The sequence below is a fragment of the Porites lutea genome, chromosome 9 (assembly GCF_958299795.1).
Source record: "Porites lutea chromosome 9, jaPorLute2.1, whole genome shotgun sequence".
Lineage (NCBI taxonomy): Eukaryota > Metazoa > Cnidaria > Anthozoa > Scleractinia > Poritidae > Porites > Porites lutea.
The window spans coordinates 9,429,335-9,451,416 of NC_133209.1; the positions used below are offsets into that span (position 1 = coordinate 9,429,335).

Consider the following 22,082-nt stretch of genomic DNA (forward strand, 5'->3'; position numbering starts at 1 on the left):
CGCTATGTAGAGCTATGAATGGTTATGTAGGGTTATGAAGGGATTATAAGGCTATTTAAAAAATGCAACTAGTGGTCTATTATCAATGCTGCATTCTGATTGGTTTTGCTACTACTAGGCTATATGTTACAGCCCACTATTAGCGAAAAGCGCCAGCTTTGAAAATCAAGACAGTGGCGTATGTATGGCTATGTATGTCTATGTACAGCTATATTTAAGCACAGAAAACGTTTTCTGTTTGCATAGCCTGATATAAACACGAGAGGGGTTGGGAGAATTCGAGACAGCTATTCAAACCCGAGACAATTCGTCTCGGGTTTGTATAACTGTTGAGAATTCTCCCAACCCCTCTCGTGTTTATATCAGGCTATGCAAACACAGGAAATAAACTTTCCATTGCTTTTATAAAATAACTTTCCCGAGAAAAAACGCAACACTCCTTGTACGGCACTGATAAAAAGATAACTTCTTACCAGTCGTAAAGTCCTGTCTCCGAAGTGTTGAGCGTGTAACCAGTTTTCGTTTTCCAAAAAGATGCTTTCTAAAATAGGGATTTTTCGCGCTTAAACTGTCAGCTTATAGCTATGTAGGGCTGTGTAGGGCTATGCAGGGCTGTGTATGGCTGTGTATGGCTATGTAGGGCTGTGTAGGGCTGTGTATGGCTATGTATGGCTATGTATGGCTATGTATGGCTATGTATGGCTATGTATGGCTATGTAGGGCTATGTAGGGCTATGTAGGGCTATGTAGGGCTATGTAGGGCTATGTATGGCTATGTAGGGCTATGTATGGCTATGTAGGGCTATGTAGGGTTATGTATGGCTATGTATGGCTGTGTATGGTTATGTATGGCTATGTAGGGCTATGTATGGCTGTGTATGGCTATGTATGGCTATGTAGGGCTATGTAAGGCTATGTAGGGCTATGTAGGGCTATGTAGGGCTATGTATGGCTATGTATGGTTATGTAGGGCTATGTATGGCTATGTACGGCTATGTATGGCTATGTATGGCTATGTAGGGCTATGTAGGGCTATGTAGGGCTATGTAGGGCTATGTAGGGCTATGTTGGGTTTTGTAGGGCTATGTATGGCTGAGTATGTCAATGTATGGCTGTATATGGCTATGTAGGGCTATGTATGGCTATGTATGGCTATGTATGGCTATGTACGGCTATGTATGGCTATGTATGGCTATGTAGGGTTATGTGTGGCTGTGTAGGGCTATGTAGGGCTGCGTAGGGCTATGTAGCGCTATGTAGGGCTATGTAGGGCTATGTAGGGCTATGTATGGCTGTGTAGGGCTGTGTATGTATGGCTATGTATGGCTATGTATGGCTATGTACGGCTATGTATGGCTATGTATGGCTATGTAGGGTTATGTAGGGCTATGTAGGGCTATGTATGGCTATGTAGGGCTATGTATGGCTATGTAGGGCTATGTAGGGTTATGTATGGCTATGTATGGCTGTGTATGGTTATGTATGGCTATGTAGGGCTATGTATGGCTGTGTATGGCTATGTAGGGCTATGTAGGGCTATGTATGCCTATGTAGGGCTATGTAGGGCTATGTATGGCTATGTAGGGCTATGTAGGGCTACGTAGGTCTATGTATTGATATGTATGGCTGTGTAGGGCTATGTATGGCTATGTAGGGCTATGTAGGGCAATGTAGGGCTATGTATGGCTATGTAGGGCTATGTAGGGATATGTAGGGCTATGTATGGCTGTGTATGGCTGTGTATGGCTATGTATGGCTATGTAGGGCTATGTAGGGCTATGTAGGGGTATGTAGGGCTATGTAGGGCTATGTAGGGCTATGTATGACTATGTATGCCTATTTATGGCTATGTATGGCTGTGTATAGCTATGTATGGCTATGTATGGCTATGTAGGGCTATGTAGGGTTATGTATGGCTATGTATGGCTATGTAGGGCTATGTACGGTTATGTAGGGCTATGTAGGGTTATGTATGGCTGTTTAGGGCTGTGTATGGCTATGTATGGCTATCTAGGGCTATGTAGGGTTATGTATGGCTATGTATGGCTATGTATGGATGTGTATGGCTATGTATGGCTATGTAGGGCTATGTAGGGCTATGTATGCCTATGTAGGGCTATGTAGGGCTATGTAGGGCTATGTAGGGTTATGTATGGCTATGTATGGCTATGTATGGCTGTGTATGGCTATGTATGGCTATGTAGGGCTATGTAAGGCTATGTATGGCTATGTATGACTGTGTATGGCTATGTAGGTCTATGTAGGGCTATGTAGGGCTATGTATGGCTATGTAGGGCTATGTAAGGCTATGTAGGGCTATGTAGGGCTATGTAGGGCTATGTATGGCTATGTATGGTTATGTAGGGCTATGTATGGCTATGTACGGCTATGTAGGGCTGTGTATGGCTGTGTATGGCTATGTAGGGCTGTGTATGGCTGTGTATGGCTATGTAGGGCTGTGTATGGCTATGTATGGCTATGTATGACTGTGTATGGCTATGTAGGTCTATGTAGGGCTATGTATGGCTATGTATGGCTATGTATGGCTATGTATGGCTATGTAGGGCTATGTAGGGCTATGTAGGGTTATGTAGGGCTATGTAGGGCTATGTATGGCTATGTAGGGCTATGTATGGCTATGTAGGGCTATGTAGGGTTATGTATGGCTATGTATGGCTGTGTATGGTTATGTATGGCTATGTAGGGCTATGTATGGCTGTGTATGGCTATGTATGGCTATGTAGGGCTATGTAAGGCTATGTAGGGCTATGTAGGGCTATGTAGGGCTATGTATGGCTATGTATGGTTATGTAGGGCTATGTATGGCTATGTACGGCTATGTAGGGCTGTGTATGGCTGTGTATGGCTATGTAGGGCTGTGTATGGCTGTGTATGGCTATGTAGGGCTCTGTAGGGCTGTGTATGGCTATGAAGGGCTATGTATGGCTATGTAGGGCTATGTATTGCTATGTAGGGCTATGTAGGGCTATGTATGGCTATGTAGGGCTATGTATGGCTATGTATGGCTATGTAGGGCTGTGTATGGCTGGGTATGGCTATGTAGGGCTGTGTAGGGCTGTGTATTGCTATGAAGGGCTATGTATGGCTATGTAGGGCTATGTATTGCTATGTAGCGCTATGTAGGGCTATGTATGGCTATGTAGGGCTATGTATGGCTATGTATGGCTATGTATGACTGTGTATGGCTATGTAGGTCTATGTAGGGCTATGTAGGGCTATGTATGGCTATGTATGGATGTGTATGGCTATGTATGGCTATGTAGGGCTATGTAGGGCTATGTATGCCTATGTAGGGCTATGTAGGGCTATGTATGGCTATGTAGGGCTATGTAGGGCTACGTAGGTCTATGTATTGATATGTATGGCTGTGTAGGGCTATGTATGGCTATGTAGGGCTATGTAGGGCAATGTAGGGCTATGTATGGCTATGTAGGGCTATGTAGGGATATGTAGGGCTATGTATGGCTGTGTATGGCTGTGTATGGCTATGTATGGCTATGTAGGGCTATGTAGGGCTATGTAGGGGTATGTAGGGCTATGTAGGGCTATGTAGGGCTATGTATGACTATGTATGCCTATTTATGGCTATGTATGGCTGTGTATAGCTATGTATGGCTATGTATGGCTATGTATGGCTATGTAGGGCTATGTAGGGCTATGTAGGGCTATGTAGGGCTATGTAGGGCTATGTTGGGTTTTGTAGGGCTATGTATGGCTGAGTATGTCAATGTATGGCTGTATATGGCTATGTAGGGCTATGTATGGCTATGTATGGCTATGTATGGCTATGTACGGCTATGTATGGCTATGTATGGCTATGTAGGGTTATGTGTGGCTGTGTAGGGCTATGTAGGGCTGCGTAGGGCTATGTAGCGCTATGTAGGGCTATGTAGGGCTATGTAGGGCTATGTATGGCTGTGTAGGGCTGTGTATGGCTGTTTATGGCTATGTAGGGCTATGTATGGCTATGTAGGGCTATGTAGGGCTGTGTAGGGCTATTTAGGGCTGTGTAGGGCTATGTAGGGCTGTGTAGGGCTATGTAGCGCTATGTAGGGCTATGTAGGGCTATGTAGGGCTATGTATGGCTGTGTAGGGCTATGTATGGCTATGTATGGCTATGTATGGCTATGTATGGCTATGTAGGGCTGTGTATCGCTGTGTAGGTCTATGTAGGGCTATGTATTTATTTTATTTTTATTTATTTTTTTATTTATTTTGTCACTTACAAAACCTTACACAACATAAGGAAGCCTAACGAAGCTTGAAGCTTATATTAATAGGTTTCCTTCAACTACCTAGTGAACTAAGTTCATGGCTGAGTGCAGAGTGAGCAAGATCAGAAAATTAAACGACAGATCGGCTATTAGTGAGATAATTCTTTAAATTTTTTTTAAAAACAGATATAGAAGGAGAGCTAATTAGTGAAACAGGCAACGAATTCCAGATTTTAGGTCCTCGGTAAAGGATACTGAATTGCTTTATATTTGTTCTACAAAAATGAGGTCTATATTGAGAGGCTAGTCGAGTTTCGTATTGATGGACTTGATTACTACTTAAGAACAAGTCATGAAAGCTATTAGGCAAAAGATTATGGTGATAAGAATACATAAAGGTAGCGACAGAAAATGAATTAATACTAAATATGTCAAGGACTTTAAGCTGGCTAAATAAAGGGGCGGTATTTGCTAGATAGTGAGCTTTTGTTATGAGTCGCACTAGGCGCTTTTGCAAAAGGTAAATACAAATTAGGTTGGAACAGTAGGTGGAGGACCAGGCGACATTACAGTATGTTAAGAAGGGATATACAAGGGAGTAATACAAGGTCATCAAAGTTTGGGATGATAGGTAAAAGCGGGCTTTCGCAATAATTCCCACACTTTTCGAAATTTTTTTTGAGACGAAATCTGTATGGCTATGTATGGTTATGTATGGCTATGTAGGGCTGTGTATGGCTGTGTAGGTCTATGTAGGGCTATGTATGGCTATGTATGGCTATGTATGGCTATGTAGGGCTATGTTGGGGTATGTAGGGCTATGTAGGGCTGTGTAGGGCTGTGTATGGCTATGTAGGGCTATGTATGGCTATGTAGGGCTATGTAGGGCTGTGTAGGGCTATGTAGCGCTATATAGGGCTATGTAGGGCTATGTAGGGCTATGTAGGGCTATGTATGGCTGTGTAGGGCTATGTATGGCTATGTATGGCTATGTAGGGCTATGTATGGCTATGTATGGCTATGTAGGGCTATGTATGGCTGTGTAGGGCTATGTATGGCTATGTATGGCTATGTAGGGCTATGTATGGCTATGTATGGCTATGTAGGGCTATGTAGGGCTATGGAGGGCTATGGAGGGCTATGTATGGCTATGTAGGGCTATGTAGGGCTATGTATGGCTATGTAGGGCTATGTAGGGCTATGTAGGGCTGTTTATGGCTATGTAAGGCTATGTAAAGTTATGCCATGTGTTAACTAACGGGGAACCACTATATGATGGTTACACCACGTACCTACCTGTCCAGGATCTACCTTTGGAAAGCAGCATCAATTTAACGCTGAATTCAGATGATTTCTGAATTGACGATTTTAACGGATTGTGGTTAATTATTTGCATTTTTCTCTGAAATAAAAAGATATTTCACTGAAAGAATTATACAGTGATTTTAGTTATACCCTAGCCTATCTCACATTTAAATATGAAAGAAATAGAATTTTCCACCCTTGCCGCGAAATTTTGAATTTGTCTGATTTTTAACAAACAGACGCTCTTAACATTTCTACAATTAACAGAATTAACATTATTTTTATTTTACTGTAATTAAAATGTTCACTGTGCAGTAAAAACTGTTTTTTCCTTACTCCCGGCTATTTTCTTCGAGCCCCCGATAACTCGAAACTCCCGACAATTTGAACTTTTTTCTTATAAGGTTCGAGTTATTTGTACACTGAACACGAAGCGTGTCACACAAACTCCAGAAAACAAAATTCACCATTGTTGCATGGAATTTACAAAGCAGCGGGAGTGACTTGTTTAACGTCAACAATTAGGCCACAAGTCAGTTTTTGTTTGTTGCTCACATGCAATTCCTTGATGTGTACATGTGCAAGGCTTGAAGATAAGAGATCCTAGCCGGGGAAAAAAGTAGCAAAATCCAAACTACATTAGAAAAATAGACCTTTATAATTATAAGTTAGACTTTAAAAAAATGTATTTTACATTGTATCGTGTGGAAATCAGCAAAATTTAAGACTGTTACATGTACATAAGCTAAAAGTCTTGTAAATGATTTGTCAATCACAAAATAGAGAAAATATTATAATGGCAATGACATCACCGTGTTGCCGTGGAAACGTTAATCAATAATTTGAAACTACAGAGACAAATCGACCTTAATCGTTTAAATTTGCTGTTTTTTTCGATTTGTGATATTTACAGAAAAGACAGGACTACCGGTCATTTAGTACAGCAAATTATTTAGTGCATTTGATTAGTTACTGAAAAAAAAAAAACGTTTCGTTTGAGCCATCTTAGCGGAGCTCAAGTATGACAAAAATGAAAGTCACAAGACAGTTCTGAAATTGAAAATTTGCATTAGCAGTAAGTTCAAGTGAACTATTTTTAGGCAAAACAAATAAAGGCTTACATATCGGTAATTGACAGGCAGATTAGTGCGTAAGGTAAATACGCGCGTAAGGTTCTTAAGTGACTTCCTCTAAAACTTGAACAACGATCACGTAAACTGAAGACAATCTTCCCAAAAGTTAATCCAGACTGGATTAGATTCGTATCTTACAGATCAATTTCCTTATCATTTGAGCGGCAGTAAATCACATCATTTACTAAACAAAAACTTATCCAGACTTGTTTGTCATGGTAATGTTATTATAGCCGCGTATTAATAAGCCTTATCACGGTTTTCGACGCCATCTTGACGAGTAGGCAAGTAGGCGTAAAATTATAGACAAATGTATAGAAAATCTAAAAAGCTATCGAGAACGATTTACGCGAATACAGCCCTTAAAAATTGTCAGTAGAATCCTCTACCTTGTAGCTTTAGTTTACAATTTATATTTTTTTCCAAACGGACGTTTTACGAAGACTATTCGACATCGGATTCTCATACAAACACTGTAATTTTACGCCTGCTTGCCTATACCCGTCAAGATGGCGTCGAAAACCGTGATAAGGCCTATAATATCCCATTTTTTTCAATTTATTCAATTGTTAAGCCGCTGAGAAAGGTTCGACGTCATAGTAACGTTGCAGGAAAAGCAAAAAATCAAACAAAAGTTAAAATAATAATAATAATAATAATAATGAAGGATACCGTTTACGATCGTCTCAGTTTTAAGACCAATTAAAGCAATTCAACTGAGATATACCTAAAACAAAATTGGGGTCTTCAACGGGAGTCAAACCTACGGTCTCTGCGTTAGCGCTTCAAGTAAAGACTTCAGTAACCCATAAAGGGAACGAAACATTGAGTGAAGATGATCGATGAGAACTGGGGAAATACAAATTTAAATGAAGGATAAATTCGTGGCAGTTGCAATAGAATTTTGAAGGGGCTCTGTCACGAGAATGTTGCTGTTTTAGGTCATATATGCTGAAGTCATTACCCAGTGCCGGCATTGCTCATACTGAACATCAATTGCTCCGTCAGAGATATGAAAACGATTTCATCACGTAGAACTAACGATAATAACGCGGCAGACTTGCAGCAATGTATCAAAAAGTCGCATAACATGTATTAAAAAATAAATAATAAAAATAATAATAATAATAATAATAATAATAATAATAAAAAACAGCGAGGGCAACAAGGACAAAACATTTAACTTTTTCTTCAGTGTACAGAAATTAAAACTGTTTAACTATATGCCAACGGCTTTAAAACGTTACATGTATAAATGGTAGTGCGCCGAGTACAACGTATATTTTTGTAACATGACGTGGTGTTTTAGTTCACATCTCACTGCTTTCAACCAAATGAGTTGTGTTGATTCTTAGAAACAGACGTGACCACGAATATCACACCCAAAAAATCTCTCCGGAAGTTCTTGCAACTAAAACAAATCGCTGGATTGGACTCAAGTCAGCTGAACCCAAGCAATTTTCAGATCTTGAAAAGTAACTCTATCAATATCCTTCCTTATTCTCAACTTGAATCGTCACATTTGCTTTTTTTTGAAGACTTCTTAGATAATATCTAAAAAATAGTTATTTTTTTGCCTTGAAAGTTTGTTCCCTTCCCACGCTTCATACGCGCTGATTTCCGTTTCCCTCTGATATTCCACATCACCGATCAAATTCCAAGTTCCTGCTTCCTCTAAAGGTTCTCTTACAACAGGTTGCCCAAGCTCTACTTTTGGGCGTCACAGCATCCAGTATAAGGGGGAGTATTTCGTTCAGTTTAGTTTGGTGAAAATCTAAATTCTTCAGAGTGATTTAACTTCACCCATGAAATAGGTCGTAGAATACTACGTACTATTATGCACTAAATATATTGTTTTCTTTAGTTTATTTGCAGATATTTTGCACAAGTTGTTATTGACTGTTTCACGGGTGAAGTAAAACCGTTCTAATGGTTAAAATACAACCATAGGTTACATTTTACAAATTCTCATGATCCCAAAATAAACAATTGCGGTGGCGTTGCAAATTACGTAACGCTAACCCAAACACTTGGATAGGTCAACACAAATATAGATTAGTCTGCGTGTGCTATGACAGAAATAAAACTCAAGATACTGAGCTGGTTGTCAGTTGATTTGAGTTTTAGAAATGGAGAGAGTCTGCACTTTAGTGGTGTTGGTTATTCTTATCCCGTGTTTTACGATACAAGGACAGGAGCAGCAGGGTAAGCACCTCCCATAAAACTCACCAAAGTTGTAAATAATATTTAACTACGCGTAGTAAGTAATCGTAGATCATAGAGTGCGTTCGAGGTTAGACAAAAGTTACAGTGTTATTTGATAAGACACTGATGTTCAGGAAGATGTCACAGGGTACATTCAAACTTTAGGTTAACTGAAAAGTCCCCACTAAGCAAAGGAAATACCGTTATTTGATATTTAGAAGAGATGTTGAGAATGAAATGCAAATCTGTATGAATATTTGCACAATGAACACGAAGCGTGTCACGCAAACACCAGGAAACAGTAAAACTCACCATTCTTGCATGAAATTTACAAAGCAGCCGGGGCGAGTTGTTAAACGTTAAGAATAAGCCACAAGTCTTTTGTGTTCTTGTTGCTCACACTAGTTCAAATATTCATTAACTTTCATGCAATTCCTTGATGTGTGTCGAGATTAAGTTGTTGTCATTGGCAAGGAAAAAAACGATTAACATGTTGCACGTGAGCTTTACTTTGCACTTTTTTTTTCTTTGGCTACCCCATGACGTAGTTACGAAAATGAAAAAGCCGAGAAACAACGAAAAATTTATTTCTACCACAATACATTATTACCAAAAAGTCAGCAGACTAATTATTTGACTTTTTAACTGAAGTTCTTCATTCAAGAAGCTTAAAAGAACAAAACAAATTTGAATTTAGAATTTACAGCGGTTTTTACTTAGCTCAAAGGCCATCCCAAAATGTTTCGTTTCCCATCGCCCCGTCCCTTGTGATGGTGGATCGGTCAGTCGGGAAAAACAAAAACAAAAACAAAAACAAAAAAAGGAAACAAAGAATCAACACTTAAAGGGGTCTGGGTTCCAGAGAAGACCGGGCTGCTAAGTAAGAAAGCCTGGTTACAAAGTCAACTCGAAAACGTGGTCTTTTCGACTTTCTATACTCTCTTGGCTCCCGTCAGGTTCAAATGTTGGATAGCGCTATCCACCGGACAAATCACTATCCAGCGGATAAGTATTAGGAAAACAAAGTGCGCCAGTCCACTCAGATATAGATTCATCCAGTGTAAGTGTGTGATCTGTCTTATCCATATGCCACCTCTTGATAAACTGGGACAAGGGAGTGCATGGACTGGCAATTAATTCGGTAAAATATAGATGAATTTATAAATCGATTTTTTTCTTTCTTTTGAAAAATGTTATTAATTAATTTGCCAGCGATATGAAAAGGTTTTAGGAAATGAATAATCGGTAGAACTGATACAAAAGCTTTTCAAAAGGCAGTCACCCGCAATTCTCTGTTCTCTCTCAATTCTCCGAACTCTGCGATCTAATTTACTTTTAGGAGTCAGTATTAAAGGCATCAAGTGTACATGACTCTATAGAAAATTTTTCCTCAATGCATGACAGGGATTTTGAACATATCCCGGTGCATACGCAGTGGCTTTCACTGGTCGAAAAAATGGATCTGCACAAATTTTATTCTCGGCAGATATATCGCAAAATTGTGACAATGCTGAGGATTAAATATGAGGCAAATGCCAAATTTGTTTCCTTATTTACAACCCCATGTTTTGGTATGTAAATATGGAATTTACCATCTTTGCCCCACATTTACTCTTCAGTTTTTATTTTTTATTTATCTATTTTTTTTTTTTTTTGGCGAAATATTCAGTGCAAGGAGAAAATTTGTGCAACAAGCTGGGCTGGGCTAGTGCCACACCCACATTGGTCTCCCTTAGAGGTTTAATTCTAATTTTTCGACGAGCATCCCCGTTACTTTTATATGGGAGTCCCCACCCCCCCGGGAAAATCAGCCCGTTAGAAAATTTCGTTCACGCACACAACCGCTAACTACACCGTTCTCAAAGTTTCTGTCAAAATGTGTGGGGATACTTTTGCTGAAAATGTCACTCTTCAAATATGATATCTTAATTCTGTGTTCGTTGCTTTGTTAGAAGCATTATGTCCAAGTGGTTGGTTTAAAGAACGAAGTTCCTGCTACAAGCTTTCCAAGAAAGTCCTGATTTGGCAAGCAGCAAAGAAGGCCTGTGAAGACCTGAATTCTACACTGGCTATAATTAGCTCAGAAGCTGAACATCAAGCTCTTAAACCTCACATAAGAAGAAAAAAAAAACGTACCTGGATAGGCTTGCAGAGGAACCCCCATGACAAAAAGCGCTGGTTGTGGGTGGATGGATCTCCACTCAACTACACTCACTGGGGTGACCGTGAACCCAACAGTATTACTGAGGAGTGTGTTGAAATACGTCCGTTTGGGTCTCACAACGGTGGATGGAATGACCAGGAATGTTCTGATAGAATAAATTACATTTGCGAAAAAGGTAAGGAAGACAGAGCCTGATATACAATGTGCTATGAATTGCGCCGACTTCGCTCTCTAACTCATCAAACCGCTAATAATATCTAATATACTTAGTCGGTACCTTCAGAAGGCGCGTATTAAGAAGCTGTGCGCATGCCTCATTTTTCCTTTTAGATGTCAACGAGTGTGCTAGTAACCCGTGCAAAAATGGAGCAACCTGTGCAAACACTATCGAAGGATTTAATTGCCTTTGTACAAAAGGATTTCAAGGAAAAATCTGTAATAAGGATAGGAGTTATAATTTTGTCGCTGATCTGTAGGCCGTAGTAATTGCGTACAACTGGTGAAAATATATTCTATAGAACGTTTTGGGGAATCTGTGGTTCACACTGATGGAAAATAAAGGTACACTGGAGATTACACCGCTCACCCTTTTTTTGTCAGTTCTTGCGTAATTCAATACTCTCTGGCTCCTTTACCGCTCCTCAAAAGCAAATACATCCTTGATGGTTTAGAATTCACAATGTTTTTGCTACCGCATCAAATTACAAGCTAGAAAAAAAAAAGAAAAAAGCTAATTGCCGGAAACTTCGACGCGAAGCTTCAAATTGTGTGACAGTCTATTGCTACCAAGACAAACAAATCATATTGCAATAATTATAAGCGACGGGAAAATACACGACAAAATCCATGAACTGAAAGGTTACATGATTGAAAGTTGCCAACTGGGTGGATGCTTAGACCTTAAAATTAGTGAAAAGTTGACCAAGCATTTGTGTATAATGATAAATGCCAAGAAAGATAAAAACGAGGGCCAACAAGGTGGATGATGTCAAAACTAAAGAAGATGGAGCATCATTGACGTTAATCACAAAATACAAATGCTTCAATAAAGGACGATTAATAAGAGCTCTGGACATAATTTCAACTATTTCAACATTATTGTTGTTGATGAACAGCAAACTGTAGACATATGCCAAGTGCGATTAATAAGTGTTTATGATGACGACGATGATGATGATAATGATGATGATGATGATGATGATGATGATTATGATTCATACAAACAATTAAATTGTATTATATTTCCTTTCCTAGTAGTAATCAAGCAAAGCCAAGCCTCCCCATACTCATCTACGTCATTGACTGCCAAGTCCCCACAAGTGCGTACCGTACCCCTGCCAATTATCAACCGTTTACCTGCTACTTCTTCACTATTTCATCCTAAAGTTATGGTATCTTCTTCTGCTCATCAGTCTTTCCCGTCATCGTCTTCTGCCCAGATTAAAGGTAAGGCGAAAAAAGTGTATTTCGTTAATGATGCAAGCTTCTCCTCAGTAAATGTACATTTTTTTCTTTTAATTCTTCAATTCAGAGATCCACGTTACTGTTCACATCCGGTTTTCTCGGGCATCCCCAAATCTGGGGTTTTCCAGATTTCATCCTGTCATTAAAAAAAAAAAAAAAAAAACTCTGCATGAATCAAGTAAAACCTTCCGTGAACATGTGCTGCTTGTTGCTGGGATACAGTTTTGAACCCAGGCTGACAATAAAGCCGTGCGCTTGGTATAGCAGGTTCAATTATGAACATCAATTTATCAATAAACGGATGCTCGCACTCGAAAAACCAGTTTGACGATAAAAAAAAAAGATTTTCCAGTACAGAAATTTGAGCTTCGGCAAGAGAGACTTCAAGATGCGAATCAAACAAAGCCTTCTTTTCTTCTTCTCACTCAAGAAATCATAAGAAAGTTCTGTTCGTAGAGTACTTAGATTTGGGATCCCCGTCGTAGGAAATGGACTGCTTCCCTGTCATAAAATATATCTTTAAAGCTATATCTGCTCAGTGTGACCAATTTTTAACTTAACAAAATTCACCAATTTGTTTCAAATTAGCCTTTAACCATATAAAATAGTCAAATTATCAGATTTAGCACGAAACAGGACTTTGCTAAGTGAAAAAGAAGAAATCCCTCCTGTTTAATGTCAAGCTCTTCAATTTTCGTTTTTCCATTTGTAGTGGCAATCAAACCAAGCCAAGTTTCGCCATGTTCATCTAAGTCGTTAGCCACCCAGGACACACCAGTCCTTATTTTAACGTCGTCAAATGACATCCATTTCCCTGCTACTTCTTCGCTATTTCACGAGGGTACGGTTTCTTCTTCTGTTCAACCGTTAGTATTCCCGTCGTCATCTGTTCAGATAGAAGGTAAGGCGCGAAATGTCTTTTTTCAAAGTTGCAAACTTTTCTTCATCAGTCAATATTTCAGTGTAAATTCTTCAAGTGCAGATTTACCACGTTTCAGTTCAAATTCGGTTTTATCCGATAGATCGGTGGAACCTCGTTCCCAGGATCCAAAAAAACCTCACTGCACTCACAGAATACCCCAAATCTTTCATTGGTATACCTGTGGTGCAGACAGACATTCGGTCGGTGTACGGTCATGTGATTACCTTATAATCTATAATTACCCTGGTCCCCTGGATTTGAGCACCCCGGGAGAAAACTTACTGCTTTCAAAAATATGTAGAAATAAAGCTTTAAAGTTGGCACTATCTGTACAAAAAAAAAAACAACAACAAGCCAAAACACAAACAAACAAAACAAAACAAAAAATGGAGGTTGGAAGGAATAAAAAGGTTGTCGCAGTTTTTTGTCCGATTGCACACATTATAGAAAGAAGAATGCTATAATTGTGTACCAGACGCAAAACATAAAAATGTCTTACAATGTGTGACCAGTTTTTAATTTAAGCACTGATTTAAAACAGTTTTTTCGTTTTTTTCCCTTTTTTAGTGGTAGTAACACCAAGACAAGTTTCACCATATTCATTTACGCCGTTGACAGCTGCCCAGTCCCCACAAGTGCGTACCTTACTCCCGCCAACACTTCACAATTATAAGGTTACGGTCTCTTCATCTGCTCATCAGCCTTTCCCGTCATCGTCTTCTGTCCAGATTAAAGGTAAGGCGAAAAAAGTCTATTTCGTTATTTGCCAGCTTCTCCTCAGTAAATGTACATTTTTTTTTCTAATAATTCTTCAATTCAGAGATCCACGTTACTATTCAAATCCGGTTTTCTCGGGCATTCCGAAATCTGTGTTTCTCTGGATTTCATCCTGTCAATAGAGCCTTACTTTCATTCGCTCGAATTCGTCGAATTAAAAAAAAAAACAAAAAAACAAAAAAACAAAAACAAAACAAAACAAAAAAAAAGAATCAAGTAAGATCTTCGATGAACATACGCTACTTGCTACTGGATAGAGTTTTCAACCCAGGCCTAAAAGCCTCGCGCTTGGTAAAGCGAGTTCAGTTATGAACATCGATTTATCAATAAAAGGATGCTCGCACTCGAAAAACTAACTTGTCGATATAAAAAGATTTTCCAGTACAGGAATTCGGGCTTCGGCGACTTCAAGTGATTGATGCGATTCAAACAAAGCCTCCTTTTCTCCCTCTCACTCAAGAAATCAAAAGATTCGGGCTCACCGTAAGCGTGGAGGAAATAGACTGCTTACCTGTCATAAAATATATCTTTGTATATACTTGCTCAGTGTTATCAATTTTGAAGAAAGTTACTAATTTGTTTTAAATTAGCTATATAAAATAGTTAAATTTATCAGATTTAGCAAGAAACAAGTTTACTAATTTAAAAAGAAGAAATCCCCCCTGTTTAATGTTAAGCTCTTCAATTTTCGTTTTTCCATTTGTAGTGGCAATCAAACCAAGCCAAGTTTCGCCATGTTCCTCCAAGTCGTTAGCTACCCAGGACACACCAGTCCGTATTTTACTGTCGTCAAATGACATCTATTTTCCTGATACTTCTTCATTATTTCACGAGGGTACGGTTTCTTCTTCTGTTCAACCGTCAGCATTCCCGTCGTCATCTGTTCAGATGGGAGGTAAGGCGAGAAAATGTCTTTTTTCAAAGTTGCGAGCTTCTCTTCGGTCGATATTTCAGTGTAAATTCTTCATGTGCAGATTTACCACGTTTCAGTTCAAAATCGGTTTTATCCGGTAGATCGGTGGACCCTCGCTTCCAGGATCTAAAAAACCTCACTGCACTCACAGACCTCCTCAAATTTTTCATTGGTATGCCTGTGGTGCGGACGGACGTTTGGTCGGTGTACGGTCATGTGATTACCATATAATCTTTCGCCCAATTACCCTGGTCCCCTTGATTTGAGCTCCCCCGGAGAAAAACTTAGTGCTTTTAAAAATATGTAGAAATATAGCTTTAAAGTTGGCACTATCTGTACAAATAAACAAACAAACAAAACGAAACAAAAGATGAAGGTTGGAAGGAATAAAAATGTTGTCGCAGTTTTTTGTCCGATTGCACACATTTAAGAAAGAAGAATGCTATAATTGTGCACCAGACGCAAAGCATAAAAATGTCTTACGATGTGTTACCAATTTTTAATTTAAGCACTGATTTAAAATATTTTTTTCATTTTTCTCCCTTTTCTAGTGGTAATAACACCAAGACAAGTTTCACCATATTCATTTACGCCGTTGACAGCTGCCCAGTCCCCACAAGTGCCTACGTTACTCCCGCCAGCACTTCACAATCATGAGGTTACGGTCTCCTCTTCTGCTCATCAGTCTGCATTCCCGTCGTCGTCTATTCAGATAAAAGGTCAGGCGCGAAATATATCTCACTTTAATGTTGCATGAGTTTCCTCAGTCGAATTAGTTTTGGAAATTCTTCAAATTTAGAGTAACTCGTTACTGTTAAAATCCGGTTTTCTTAAGGAGATTTGGGTTTTGTATTGTCACCTCTTGCTCAAAATACGCTTGATTCCCTGAATTTCACCCTGCTAAGAGAGCTTATAGCCTGCGTAGCAAGCGTTTTCGTGCGGTTTAGGAGCAAAGAACGAGGTGCGAGAGTCAAAGACCGCGCGAAAAATGGCGTAAGTAAAAGAGCGGGGAGGGGATGGGGAAGAAAGGAAGGAAACGCTTGCAGACAAACCCCGGGATTTTGAAAACCGCCCCCTGTCATACCTGAGTTCGCGCACCGACATTTGATGCTGTCATCAGCTGTCATAATTGACCAATAAAATGTTTGGCTTTCAGTGGAACGGAAATCAACTTCAGAGGATGCGTATGAGATCCCCAAATTTATTTTTTTGTATTTTGTAACACATGGACGGCGTTTATGTTGAAATATCAATGAATCCGAACGATCAATACAGGCTTTGGACATTTGTCGTTTTAATCCGTCTAACAGAATAGTCTATAAATAACCATCTGAGAGAATTCGCATCCCTCAAAAAAAACAAAAAAAGAAAAAAAAAAACACTAACGAGCTCGGCCCAGCATGACACATTGCAGGAAACCATCGCATTCGCGGACAAAAGAAAATCGCTTTTAGTTATTCAGGTCCAGGAGACACTTTGGAGAGTAAATTAAACGACCTGAAACCTAGCCTGAGATCATGCCCTCTCCTTGATCTCAGGTTACCTGAAACCCTCATTTACTCGCAAGAAGAGCCTTACGTTTCAAAAGAGGTCAAAGAAAATGCTCTTGCATTGGAGGGCAAATCTTGCCGACCAGAATAAACAACAACTCCCGAAAATTAACATACGTGTCACGTACCAGTACCGTCCTCTCAGTATGAAACAAACCTTTGATCGACACATGTCAACGTTGTTCGAATAAGCGAGCCAATCAGACAGTTTTCAAAATCGAGGGGTTTGTCTGCAAGCGTTTCCTTCCTTCCCCTCCCCCTCCCCCCACTTTCAGTTTTTGGCTCTTGTTTCATTTCTCGCGCGGCCAAAACCGAGATCCCGTTCCTCGGTCTTTCTTTGCTCCTAAACTAAACGGAAACGCTTGCTACGCAGGCTAAGAGAGTTTAGTACTTTTACTATTTTGGCTTTATCGAGAAAGACTCTGAATGGATGATCGAGTAAAACCTTTGGTGATCAGTTGCTGCTTGTTAATGTGATACTGTTTTGAACTCGGGCCTAAAGGCCGTGCGCGTGGTACAGTGAGCTCGATTATAACCAGCGGTTTGTCAATAAACGGATGGTCTCCCTCTTGAAACTAGCTAGTTTGACTAGTCCAGAAATTTGGGCTTCGGCGACTTCAAAGGCTGGACGCGATTCAAGCAGAGCCTCATTTTCTCCTGATCATCCAAGAAGGCGAAACGAGACTGAGTCTCCCACTGTTCGCAGGGTGTCTGGATTTCAGATCCCCGCGAATAAAATAGACTGTCATGTCATAAAGTATAGCTTTAAAACTGTCAAAGGTGGCACTTTTCGGTGAAAAAAAATAAATAAATAAACAAACAAAGGAACAAAAAAGTTGTTCCGATTGTTGTCAGATCACACACGTTAAAGAAAGGAGGATTCTATACTCAAGGTATAAAGTGCTTTTAAAGATAAAATTATTCAGTTTTATTTACGACGTTTCCCGTTCCTGTTATTAGTATTTTTTTCAACTCAAGTACTACTTGAAAACATCTGCATTTTGTTTATATCGCAAATTCCATGGCCCCATTGCCCCAAATTGGAATTTCGGCCTCACAACACACCGTTACCATATGCTATATTCCCTAAATAAAAAAAATGATATTAATATAAATAATAGTTGATCAGGAAATAGCAAATTAGTACAGTCTTTCGTAGACAATTTATGTGTTTGCTAAACATTTTCAGAACCAGAGACAAATCCAGTTACCAGGGAAGAAGGTAAAGGAATTAAACATAATTATTTACGTCAGTACCATATTTCAGTATGTACCTTCTGGAATTCGTATACAGTTTTATGGCAAATAATAATAACAATAATTAGAAAAATACAATAATAATAATAATAATAATAATAATAATAATAATAATGATAATAATAATAATAATAACTAGGAGTAATCGGAGCTTAGGAGAGTGCGTTCGATATGTTTGTTGAGGCGGAAGGGTGGTTGCGATGTAGATACATACATACATACATACATACTTTATTGGCTCGTCCCCACGGGGCTTTTCAGAGTCAATTTTACATTACAAAATTATAAACCAAGTACATGACAATAAGAATATAACAATGATAAAAGAAGACAAAGGTCAATAAAATTAATTAAATTAATTAAATAAAGCAGTCATTAAGAAGCTTTTGCCTGAGTAAACACTTGAATTCCGTCACGGATGGGCTAAGTTTGAGCGCAGGCTGCAACTCATTCCAGAGAGAGGTTGCTCTATATTGAAAGGTCCTTTGGCCGCTGGCAGTGCGGAAGAGTGGTATGTTCAAAAGTTGAGAATTTCTCGTATTCCTTGTCGAGACGGCGGATCTTCCAACGAGCTTTGATGTCAAATACTCCGGAGCACAACTCGTCATGCACTTAAAAACCAGAACAGCAAAACGAAAATAAAGTTGCTGCCTGATTGGTAGCCAGCGCAAGTCTTTTAAACATGATAAACATGATTATGGCATATTTTGAACGTAAGGGTTGCGTACAGCGAAACCTCTATTTAAACTGTGTATCATTTTAAGAACGTTTTCAAAAGATATCGTATGGTTCGGTGTCAAGTGCTTTTAATCGGAGGAGACATTGGCCAGCGTCGGACGTGTAAATGGAACATTTTGTTTTACTGGCGCGAGTTACAGGGCGCAGTTTCTCAAAGGCCGATTAGTTCTTAACCCGGGATTCTTTTTCTTTCTTCAAAAACATTTCTTCGGATAATTTTCTCTGTTATTTTTAACAGCATCCAATCATCAACTTGTTGACAAATTGAATTACATTGAATTTACTGGTTTAAAAGCTTTCACATCTGAATTCAAACTTCGCACTAACCCTGCCAAAGCCTTCAATGGAACGTGTGTGCAGCTCACGTCAATAACTTTTCCAGTAATTTGGTCGAGCGTGTTGATTTCAGTGACTCGAGAGTGGCGCTTCTGCGGACTGATTTGTAAGTTTTTTCTAATAAATAACATAGAGTTAAAGTGTTCGTTTGTCCGGTGCTGAAAATATCACAAGTCATGGTCAAATGGCGGTAATGGGTTCATGATAACCGTCACGAATATAGAGACATTAAGTGACCACTAAGCCCACTATGAGAATGTTAATGTAATTGCTGTAGTTACTGTAGTTGGTGTAGTAGCTGTAGTTGGTGTAGTTAGTGTAGTTGGTATAGCAGCTGTAGTTGCTGTAGTTGGTGTAGTTGGTGTAGTTGGTGTAGTTAATGTAGTTGGTGTCGTTGCTGTAGTTGATGTAATTACTGTAGTAGCTGTAGTTGGTGTAGTAGCAGTAGTTGGTGTAGTACCTGTAGTAGGTGTAGTTAGTGTAGTTGGTGTAGTTGGTGTAGTAGCTGTAGTTGGTGTAGTTGGTGTAGTAGCTGTAGTTGGTGTAGTTAATGTAGCTGGTGAAGTTGCTGTAGTTGGTGTAGTAGCTGTAGCTGGTGTAGTAGCTATAGTTGGTGTAGTAGCTGTAGTTGGTGTAGTTAATGTAGTTGGTGTAGTTGGTGTAGTTGGTGTAGTTAGTGTAGTAGCTGTAGTTGGTGTAGTAAGTGTAGTTGGTGTAGTAGCTGTAGTTGGTGTAGTAAGTGTAGTTGGTGTAGTTAGTGTAGTTGGTGTAGTAGCTGTAGTTGATGTAGTTGCTGTAGTAGCTGTAGTTGGTGTAGTAGCTGTAGTTGGTGTAGTAGCTGTAGTTGGTGTAGTGAATGTAGTTGGTGTAGTTGGTGTAGTTGATGTAGTTACGGTAGTAGCTGTAGTTGGTGTAGTAGCTCTAGTTGGTGTAGTAAGTGTAGTTGGTGTAGTAGCTGTAGTTGGTGTAGTAGCTGTAGTTGGTGTACTAGCTGTAGTTGGTGTAGTAGCTGTAGTAGGTGTAGTTAGTGTAAGTAGTTGCTGTAGTTGGTGTAGTAGCTAAAAGTTGGTGTAGTTGGTGTAGTAGCTGTAGTAGGTGTAGTTAGTGTAATTGCCCGTGTGAAATACCTCCATGGAATTCCATGGAAATCCCTGGAAATCTATGGAAATCCATGGAATTCCATGGAAATCCATGGAAATCCATGGAATTCCACGAAACTCCCATGGAGTATCCATGGAGTTCCATGGAATGCCACGGAGTTCCATGGAGTACCCATGGAGTTCCATGGAATGCCATGGAGTTCCATGGAGTATCCATGGAGTTCCATGGAATGCCATGGAGTTCCACGGAGTTCCATGAAGTAGTGATGGAGTTCCATGCAATTCCATGAAATTCCATGGAATATCGTGGAGTTCCATGGAATGCCATGGGGTTCCCTGAAGTACCGATGCAGTTCCATGGAATGCCATAGCATGTCCATGGAGTTCGATATGATACCATGCAGTTTGTACGAGAAAATCCATAGAAATTCAGTAATCAAGCAACTCATCAACTTGTTAACCACATGTTCAAGTCTGCACTTTTTATTGGATAGAAAAATAGGAAACATTTGGAAGCTTTCTAAAAGCAAAACAGTGCGTTTAGTTTAAATTACACAGACAATGCAAAAGTATTGTTCACCGACGCTGAAAGTTGTAGTAACATGAAGTACTAACTGACCGCTGACCAGCGGTAGAGCTGTCATTAGGGAGAGCTGTATGAATCTATCGTATTAAAGTATGTTGTGTTGATGCTGTCGTCTCTGTACCTCTTCGGACTCAACATGGTGTCAGAAGCGTGACCTTCCTACTAGCCTACAGTTGCGGAGATCAAACCAATCGGAGAAACGGATCAAATACTGAGACGAATTGACCGGTCAAACTTCACGCGGATCCTACGCACGTGGTTCAAAACAAGATGGCGGAAAGCATGCCATTCGCCAAACCACCGGAACCGCTGGAAATTTCGATGGGAAATCCTGCTCACTCGTGGGGAAAATGGAAACAAAAATTCGAAATTTACCTCAAGGCAATTGGAGCTTCAAAGAAACCCGATGAAATGAAAGTGGGGCTGCTATTAAACCACATCGGCGAGCCGTGTTTGGAAATTTACTCGAATTTCACCTACCTACCTGAGCGTGACGACCCCGCGGGAGGAGAAGAGAAACTTCCAGCCGAAGACTCCGACAACTACGCGACCGTTGTGGCAAAGTTTGATGAATACTTTCAAAAACGGGACCCTCAACTCATGCTGCGAGAGAAATTTTGGCTTCACCTCAAACGAGAGCCCACACAGACCTTTGATTCGTGGGTGGTGACTGTCAAGGAAAGAGCCGCCGAGTGCAAGTTCCCAGCCGATTTCTATGAGCAAGCAGTTAGAGACAAACTTACCTTTTCCTGCAAGGAAGACAATTACAAGCTAAAACTCTATGACGAGGGAGCAGCCCTTTCACTCGAAAAGGCAGTGAAAATCCTGTCTTTGAAGGAAGCAACAAAACGTGAGTTACACGAATCAAAAACCGCAGAGATTGAGAGCGTCACACCGCGAGGGAACAGGCAAGACCCTCATGCTGGTCAAGATACAGAGCAAAGGAACCAGCGAGACTTCAAGAGGAAGCCCTTCCAAACAAGTGGCCGGAACTGTGGGTATTGCAACCGCCGACACCCCCCGGGCAAGAAGAACTGCCCAGCGGCAGATACACGATGCAGCAAGTGCAACAAAATGGGACATTTCCCTATCATATGCAAGAGTGTACCTCCAAAGACGGTCAACGAAGTTCTTGCAACCGAGGATAACTTTAGCCTCACATTTGTGGGAGGGTTTTATACACCCACTAGTCCAAACACCTCCAAGGCCGAACCAGCAATAAACTCTCAAACCAGTAGGTCCGACCCTGGATGGCATGTCAACCTCAAGATTCAAGACCAAGAGACGCTGGCATGGTGCATCGACACAGGAGCACAAGTGTCTGTGATGCCTGAGCACATCTACAAGTCTTCATATGGAACACTTTCAAAATCTGACAGAGAACTTGTCGGAGCAGG

At 40.1% G+C, this 22,082-nt stretch overlaps 1 protein-coding gene across 1 annotated transcript in view; it reads left to right on the forward strand.

Moving 5' to 3' along the window:
• The first annotated feature begins 8,744 nt into the window (after nt 1-8,744).
• Nucleotides 8,745-22,082, forward strand: part of LOC140947335 (adhesion G protein-coupled receptor L1-like) — a 36,741-nt gene continuing 23,403 nt past the window's right edge. The window contains exons 1-6 of the mRNA XM_073396404.1: nt 8,745-8,878; nt 10,831-11,217; nt 13,996-14,163; nt 14,912-15,100; nt 15,670-15,837; nt 17,858-17,890. Of these exons, the coding sequence (XP_073252505.1) occupies nt 8,803-8,878; nt 10,831-11,217; nt 13,996-14,163; nt 14,912-15,100; nt 15,670-15,837; nt 17,858-17,890 (1,021 nt within the window). The 5' untranslated portion in view covers nt 8,745-8,802. The remainder of the gene's footprint in view (nt 8,879-10,830; nt 11,218-13,995; nt 14,164-14,911; nt 15,101-15,669; nt 15,838-17,857; nt 17,891-22,082) is intronic.